General features: G+C 34.2%; 1 protein-coding gene across 1 annotated transcript; it reads left to right on the top strand.

Moving 5' to 3' along the window:
- Window positions 1-846: 846 nt before the first annotated feature.
- LOC108569712 (pituitary homeobox homolog Ptx1-like) lies at window positions 847-2,146 on the top strand (the record flags this gene model as incomplete). The annotated part of the gene is made up of 1 exon (XM_017931372.1): window positions 847-2,146. A coding segment is annotated over one exon (644 nt), but the record flags the coding sequence as incomplete, so codon positions are not given.
- Window positions 2,147-9,233: the final 7,087 nt, after the last annotated feature.

Raw genomic sequence — 9,233 nt, 5'->3', positions numbered from 1 at the left:
TGATTTCATTTGCTGAATGTTTAATATCTTCTTCAGATTTCTGGATTATGTAGATGTTTCAATAAAGTCGCATCTCGCAACACTTGAGAAAGTAATATTATAGATATTTTTAGTACAATTTTCAATTTTGAAATTTCTCGATTCTTGAACGATAATTCCCGGTTCAGCAACCCCAATCTTTACTAGTTTTACTGTTGACACGTTTTCGATTCCCGGGACACAAGACAACTATTTAAGGCATTCCCGGGAATTCTTGAAAATTTATCCAATTTGGTGTGTTTAAGATCTCGTCGTCATGATTTCATTTGCTGAATGTTTAATATCTTCTCCAGCTTTCTGTATTATGTAGATATTTCAATAAAGTCGCATCTCGCAATTCCCGGGAATTCCCGGTTCAGCAACCCCAATCTTTACTAATGTTACTGTTGACACGTTTTTGATTCCCGGGACACGAGACAACTATTCCATGCATTCCCGGGAATTCTTGAAAATTTATCCAATTTGGTGTGTTTAAGATCTCGTCGTCATGATTTCATTTGCTGAATGTTTAATATCTTCTCCAGCTTTCTGTATTATGTAGATATTTCAATAAAGTCGCATAAATTCCCGGTTCAGTAACCCCAATCTTTACTAATGCTACTGTTGACACGTTTTTGATTCCCGGGACACGAGACAACTATTCAAGGCATTCCCGGGAATTCTTGAAAAATTATCCAATTTAGTGTGTTTAAGATCTTGTCATCATGATTTCATTTGCTGAATGTTTAATATCTTCTCCAGCTTTCTGTATTATGTAGATATTTCAATAAAATCGCATCTCGCAATTCCCGGGAATTCCCGGTTCAGTAACCTCAATCTTTACTAATGTTACTGTTATTTGTTTTTGTCTGCAGGTTTGGTTCAAGAATCGTAGGGCCAAGTGGAGGAAGCGCGAGAGGAACGCGATGAACGCTATGAACGCGGCTGCCGACTTCAAGACAGGCTTCGGGACGCAGTTCAACGGGTTGATGCCCACCTTCGGAGATACGGATTCACTGTACTCCTCTTACTCGTACAACAATTGGGCGACGAAGGTGCCCAGCCCTTTGAGCACGAAGCCCTTTTGGCCGGTAGTACCGACCAACCATCATCAATCGCCGGTGAATTGCTTCAACGCTGCCACCTCCGTGGCTACAATGTCCGGAGCTGCTGGATCCATGCTTCCTGGTGGAATGGGCAGCGGTCTGACGACGACGCAAGCCGCCGTCGCAGCCCAACCATGCCCATACACGACACCCGCCAACCCTTACACCATGTACCACCATCGCACCTCCGCCGAACCATGCACGGCGATGACCTCCAGCATCGCCTCTCTGAGGCTCAAGGCCAAGCAACACACCGGCTTCGTAGGGTACTCATCGGCCGTAAGCCCTGTACGTTCCGGATCCGCCGGCCTCAGTGCTTGTCAATACGCAGGAAGCACCATCGGCGTCGGCGAAAGACCCGGCTGAGAACACGAGCAGCCCTGCAGCGGGCACCAGTGCAAAACCGAAGACCAAGACGATTAGAACAATCCCTAAAACAACAACAACAACCATAAAAAACCAAACTCAAACAACACTTGATTCCTGTTCAATCAAGACCCAAAACAACAACCAAAAACGATTAAGACGTAACATAAATATCTAATATTAAATAAATTTCGAGAGCAATATATTTAAAATTAACGAAAAGAAGAAGCGAAAAAAGAAAATTGAAGTAAAGTGAAGCTTAGTGTGTGCTCCTCCCTTAATTTAAAACCACTACAAAAAAAAATAAATAAACATAGTTACCATAATTACCAAAATACAATTGTTTGTGTCTTAATTTTTAGTTGCGCAATAAATGAGATTTACGAGATTCATGAGATCCCCAGTACAAAGAGAGCGAACGAAGTGCAATGTATTATAACTATTATTATTAATTATTAATCACGTTTACTTACTAAAACAAGAAACAATTTTTAATTATTACTATTATTACAAAAACTAGAATTAATATCAAGATCAGGGCAAAAACAAAAAATAACACGACCCAAACCGCGTAAACCTATTTATACAATATGATTTAGCCCGATTTTTATGTAAATTTAAATTATATTTTATTATCGCTGTAATAATATGAACTATATTTGTAATTTATAAGGATATTTTAGAATTATGTATAATATATATAGAGAGATTACCTGTAAGTCGTCATTTAAGCCAAAAAATTATATATATATTAATTTTAAGATGAAAAAAATAGCGTTTCAATTTGTATAGTCATTGAAAGTAAAGAAAAAGAAGAAAAACAAATTATGAAAAAAAAATTCGTATATATATAAATATATATATTGTGTATAACATGTATATTTAAACTTATTGAAGGAGATGGAGATGAATAAACATTGTTTGAAGAGATCACGTCGTGGATTGATCATCATACTCTGTTGCATATCGTTCTGTGAATTGTTTTGTTTTTTTTTTTGTAATTGATTAACTTTCAGTCACCTCTAGTCACGAGATACCCTGCGAGATGCCGAAGAGGAGAGTACCGAAATGGATTATATAAACGATGGAGAATTATTATGTGGATTACTTATTATGAATAAATAAAATAAATGAGATGAGTGAAATGAATACACACACACGAAAAAAAAAACATATATAAATATAAAAATAAATGAATCAATTTAGCAAAAACAAATTGTTTAATGTAAACCATAATTTAATTAAATCCCAATTTTTATGCAAATTATTTATTTATTTGTTATTATGATTAACAAATTGTTAATTATTCCTGTTCAATCAAGACCCAAAACAACAACCAAAAACGATTAAGACGTAACATAAATATTTAATATTGATGAATCAATTTAGCAAAAAAAAAACACTATTTGTTTAATTTAAACCATAATTTAATTAAATCCCAATTTTTATGCAAATTATTTATTTATTTGTTATTATAATTAACAAATTGTTAATTATTCCTGTTTAATCAAGACCCAAAACAACAACAAAAAACGATTAAGACGTAACATAAATATTTAATATTGATGAATCAATTTAGCAAAAAAAAAAACAACAACAACTTTGTTAGACGTTAACATAAATATTTAATATTGATGAATCAATTTAGCAAAAAAAAAAACACTATTTGTTTAATTTAAACCATAATTTAATTAAATCCCAATATTTATGCAAATTATTAATTTATTTGTTACTATGATTAACAAATTGTTAATTAATTTAAATATTAAATTTATTTAATATTAAAAATAGATACATTAATTATAATTACAAAATATTGTTTTAAGTTGAATGTATTGATGATTGAATGAGGTAAGTATAATTATAACTATTTTCTTTGTAATTCTCAAAACGCTTCGAAATAACGCTTATTAATTGCTAATTTTACACCTATATAGAACTAAACCCTATAGTTATCTCACTGTAAATATGGGTTCATTTTACGCCGATTCGATTTGCGACGGCTTCTGTAGGAACGGAACCCCGGCGTAAACCGAAGTTTAGCTGTATTTGTAATAGAATATTTGAAGTTACTCAAAATTAGTTTTAATATAGAAGTTCTTCAATACCAGTTGCTATAGTAAAGCAATAAGTAAAGTTAGGTTAGGTTAGGTTTGTTCAGGATAGGTTAGTTGAGGCTGTGATGGATTATGTAAGATTCGGTTGTTGTCGCAATCGAAAAGTTAAGAATTTCCAAACTAGTTAAGTCATACTATATTTTTTTTTTCAGAAAAAGTTTCAAGACTAAATTCTGTAGAACGAGAAAATATCTTTATTTTTTTTTAAAGCTGATGTATTAAGTTAACATCTCGATATCTTTTGAAATATTACAAGTTAAAAATTGAGAATGCCTTGGCCTGCTTTTGTTTTAATTAACTTTATTTAATTGTATTGTTTCGCTGCGGGATGCGTGAGGGGTGGTGTGTCCGGAGGTAGGCTTAACTGTGCTTTTATTGCTGATCGACGAAAGGCGAAGGGGGAGAAAAAGAGATTGCCCTTTTCCTTCTGCTATCAATATACATACATAACGATTGTAATGCAAATCGACCACATGCAGTTAGTTTTGTGCCGTCGCCTCATCAGATTATGTGTGTATATGTAGGGGTAGAGGGTGTCGGCGGGAAAAGGGGGAGGTTTTCGCGCCTCATCAATCACCAACCACCACGGCAATTAATTCATACGACCCGGCTGCCACCCTCCTCATCCTCTTTCTCTCTCACTTCTACCATCCCCGCTTGATGTCATCCCTCTTGCACCCATCCGCAAATGCCTGTGTATATGTATATTTACGAAGACGATCATCCTTTTATATGCGATTACACGTTTGAGGGGTTCTAGCCGAGGTCGAACAAAAACGCACATGTTAACATTTTAATTCATCTCATTAGGACCACTAACTTAGTTTTAATCTAAATTGCCTAATAAAACTAGATTGATCGCATCCCCTCAATAATCTCATCAATTCGAATAAAATCTACATCAATTAGTTACATTTCCAACGCACAGTAACGAGCAAAATGAATTGTAAGAAAAATGACTCGCTTAACAAGTGACGTTTCGCATAACGAGTGACGATGAGAAGAGAAGTCTTCATCATTTTTAAAACTTGTGTACACATATTATGTGTATGTTTGAATATGTTTCACTATAGGAGTAAAAATCTAGAAATTTTGGAACGAATTAAAAAAAAATGATACAATTGTTGAAAAAATATCGATGACATGTAATTTCATGTAACTAACCTAACCTATTATTAGGTTAATTGCTACAATTAAGTTTACTACTCGGAATTTCGTGTTATCATCATTGATAAGATGTATTTCGAGACGTTCAGGATTACTGAGAAAGATCTCAATCGAAACACAATTCAAATAAAACATCTTTATTTATATAATTTTTTTTTCTATTTCATCTCCATTTATTTACAATTATGTCGCTAAGTAAAATATTTATCAAATTAGAAACATTTATATAAATATTATATTTTTTTAGTAAAATTCAATATTTGAATTAAAACTTTCAAAAAAAAAATGGAAAATATCACATAAATACTCTAATGTGTATATTTCCTACAATAATGTCATATTAATATTGGATGACATTTGATGACATTTATAATATTGAAAATTTTCTATTTTTTTTCAAAAAAATTTAACAACTAAAAAAAAATCTATTTACAGGTCGTTATATAACTTTAAACAACATTATTAAGTAACATAAATTGTAATATTTCATAATTGAAGTTTTACAAAGTTACATTCTTAGTCTACATTTATGCTTTGTTATATAAAGTCCATGTTATGATTATGTCAGTAAATAAAAAAATATACAATTTCTTGAAGCATTTCAAATATATTTCTTATGTAATTCGCTCTTATAAATGTGAAAATGATAATTATAGAAGTTTTATAATGTGTTTAAAAAAAAACTTTTAAATTTTGAATCGATTGTGATATTAAGTGTAAAAGGAAAGCAACTTCACCGAAAGGAGAGAGAAAATAAAAAACAATTTCAATTTTGATGGAGGGAAAAGAAGGGAAAAGGTAAGGAGGAAAAATACAGGCGCAAAATAAACAAATTGTTTGAGTCTTCTTCAAAAGAAATATTGCCGAGGCTAAATGCAAAAAAACGAGAAAGAGAGAAAAATAAGGGAATCCTTCTCTCCTCGTGTATGTATATATATATATATATAATTTTTTTCATTCCTCCCATGTTTTGTTTTCGTTTTCGGGAGGGGTGGTTGTTCGTTGGCTCCGGGTGGGTTTGCGTTAGTTTATTTTATATTCTGATCCGAATGTTTCTGCTCCGTCTTCCCTGTTTGTGTGTGCCGTCGAGGGGTGGAAAAGGGCGGCTGTATGTGTGTACGCGAGCGAGGGGTGGCAGCGGGGGCGGTTTGGTTTTTCCGAAGAGGGGTAGGCGGGCGGTTGGCGGCGAGAAGGTTGGCTGGAAAAGGGCCTTCGCCGCGCGCCTCCTCCTCCTCCACCACCCCTCGGAATCCAATCGGCCAGCTGAGCCGCCCTCGCGCCGCCTTTGGGCCTCCGGCGAAGACCCCTTTGGTCGGGCGGAAGACACGCCGAGAGAAATAACGTGGGATTACCTACAGTGCGTTCCCCATGATTAGATTGTAAAATACTGGAAGTGACGTGTGCAAGGGGTGGATAAATAAGACACATAAAACGGAAATGAAACGGAGGTTATAAAAATGACGCGAGAGTGAGAGCGAGGGAGAAGGAATAGCAACGAATCCAAAAAGAAGATGAGGAGGAGTAGAAAGAATAAGAAAAAGAGACGAGAGCAAGACGGAAGGAAAATAAAGAACATTTCCTCCCCTATTTCCAAACTCGCACACAAACACATTTCCTCACCGAAAACCCCATTAGAATCTTATTAACTTAACGTTTAATACTAATTGCATCCGCTTTTCAACAATTCTCTTTACCGCAACTGAACTTAATTATACCACCACAACTTGATTACATTACTACAACTATATTGTATTATTTTATCTTAGTTCCTGCTGAGTTTCTTCCAATTCACCAATTTCTGAGATGAAAACATTTGATTCTTTCCAATTCACCAATTTTTGAGACGAATACTTTTCATTAATTCCAATTCGCTACTTTTTCAATTACATGACGATTACAAAGAATTCCATCATTTGCAAATACAAAACAAAAGATGTAATAAATAATAATAATAATCAAGTTTATTGACCAAAAGAACAGATACAAAGAAAATAAAATAAAACAAATTTACAATGAGTACATTTGGTCAAAGGGAACCGAATCAGTTTTTCCAAGTAAAAAACAAAAGATCAACTGTTCTTCCTTCAGTCCCGAAAAAAATAAAATAAATATAAAGTACACAATTCCCCCGGGCATGCACAATTAGCCCATAAATAAAAATCATGTGAAATAATAGTAAATAAACAAGGTAAAAATCATATAAATATATAGAAAAGTACATAAAGACAAAAATATAAAATATATAAAAGAATAGCAGGTGCATAAAATTATCGACAATTGAGTATATAAATCAACAAATAGACAAGCAAACAAACCAACAAAAGGCACGCACCAAATACAAAAATACAAAAATTAAAAAGAAAAACAAAAATTTCATACAGGTCTGACAAGCCAATGACCGAGACCAAACGACATGCACACTACAGATGAAATGTCATTCAAAAGATGAAAATAAAATATTCAAAATTGGAAATATGGTGGTAGCGCCGGGTATGTTAAAAGCTTATTTCATTTAAAATGTAGCAAATATTTGTTTAATTAAATTAATTATTTGACTATTGATGTAATTGTTTCTCACAAGAATGCAAAAAGAGTTGACAATTACGTTGTGGTGCTCACTCCAGCCCGCTTCAGCCCATAGATGGTATTCCGGGAAAGTCTGATAAGGGTACTACCTGCTTAGGATATATACGCTGCAAGATATCTGTAACCGTTCTCTTGTCTCTTCTCTTCTCTACCCATTTTCTTGTTTCTTTTCTGTATTATCTCGTGTGTATTCTCTGTGTTGGCTCTCGGATTCATTATACTGTAAGAACCCTTTGTATCTTATGTATCTCTCTGTAGTATAACTATCCATGATTTACCTCAAATAAACCTATATTCGAGCATCTCCAAAACGTACTGACAAAAAACATCAATAATAGCTATGAGCCTCAAAATTGAATTACACTACCTTCACATTTCAGTGATTTCACAGAAAAAAATAAAGTTAGATCAGATCCAAAAGATGTATATGAAAGCTAGGTATATGGAGTCTGTAATTCGCGTTCATATATAAAGTAATTCAATAAAAGAAATAGTTATTTTTTTAGTTTATTTAAAACTTGTCTTATATAGTTACGAAATCTTTTTGTCATCAGATGCACCTGCGAATCTTAAAAGATATAATAAATGTTATAAAGACACGAAAACGCAGGTGCAACGAATCTTAAACGCACCTGTTCATTACGTCACGAAGAATCGGCGGTAGCTGCGAATCGCGTAAGTTTGAGATTCACTGCACCTGTATATGACTCATCACTGTGTAGATGATGCACGTGTTCGTTTAACGTTTGAGATTCACAGGTGCAACTGCAGTTTTCATTATCTCCAAATATTTATATAATACGTAAATATTCTATTACTTTTAAATAAAACACTAAAAAACATCAGCGTGAACTCTTTGAATAATAACAAATTAACTTATTAATTCTATTTTTTGATAATAATATTCATTAGGAAATTAATGTAAATTGATCATAATTCAATGGATCTGTTGGATATAAATATTTTCATTTTAATTAATATAATTTAAAAAAATAAGTAATATTGTTAAAATGCTTCAATAAGTCAAGTAATATTAATCATTAATTAAGAATATTGATTAATTGAAATTATCATTTTTATTTTTATTAATATTGAGTTAATATTAATCTACTTAACAGCTAACATGTATTCTTTTTCCGTGTAGCAGTCAACTCCGTTCGTTCTTCGTCTTTGCCTCTGGTACTGCCTTCTAGCAGAGTGCTAGTGTTTCCTCAATTCGGCCATCTTCTCTGATTTTAGTGTCCATTTCTGCGACAGCCAACCCGCTGTTGATCTTTCAGCACCAGCGTGATTTCTCGGTTCTGCTCCAGCGGGTGTATCTTTACCAGCTGTTTCGAGCGCACTTGCATGATTCTCTACGTCAGGGGAGGCGCCAAAAATTTTTAATAAATTAATTTTTATACCATAATATCTTTAAATAAATAAAACGTGTCTATAAGGCAAGGGAGGCGCGGAAATAATTTTTTTTTCGGGGCGGCGCGGAAAAAAAAATGTATTTTTTGGGGAGGCGTAGTAGCATAAAGTTAGGAAACCGCTGCTCTAAGTCACTGCCAACGGCGTCCTCTGCGCACGCGCACTCTGCCGGCGACGTTTCGTCGACAATCAGTTTTGAGGTTATGTTCTCACGCAGTCTGCTCACTCTTTATTCCAATAGGTGTTCTCAAGTACGTATCGACAAGTTTCTTCAGATCTCTTGGACACTCGAAGAGCTCCTCCACGTCTGCAGCTATTTGCGTGCCGTTTCCCCACCGTTGTTCAACACTGAAATCTGCCGTTCTTCGCACTCGACCACTCCCGTTCGGCACCATGCTACAACCTAACCTAACCTAACCTAACCTAACCTAACCCTAACCTAAACGCTAACCTAACCTAA

This window comes from Nicrophorus vespilloides, unplaced genomic scaffold (assembly GCF_001412225.1).
Source record: "Nicrophorus vespilloides isolate i.1.1-1 unplaced genomic scaffold, Nicve_v1.0, whole genome shotgun sequence".
Taxonomy (NCBI): domain Eukaryota; kingdom Metazoa; phylum Arthropoda; class Insecta; order Coleoptera; family Silphidae; genus Nicrophorus; species Nicrophorus vespilloides.
The sequence above is the reverse complement of the archived record's forward strand: the minus strand, read 5'-3'. Positions and strand labels throughout refer to the sequence as shown.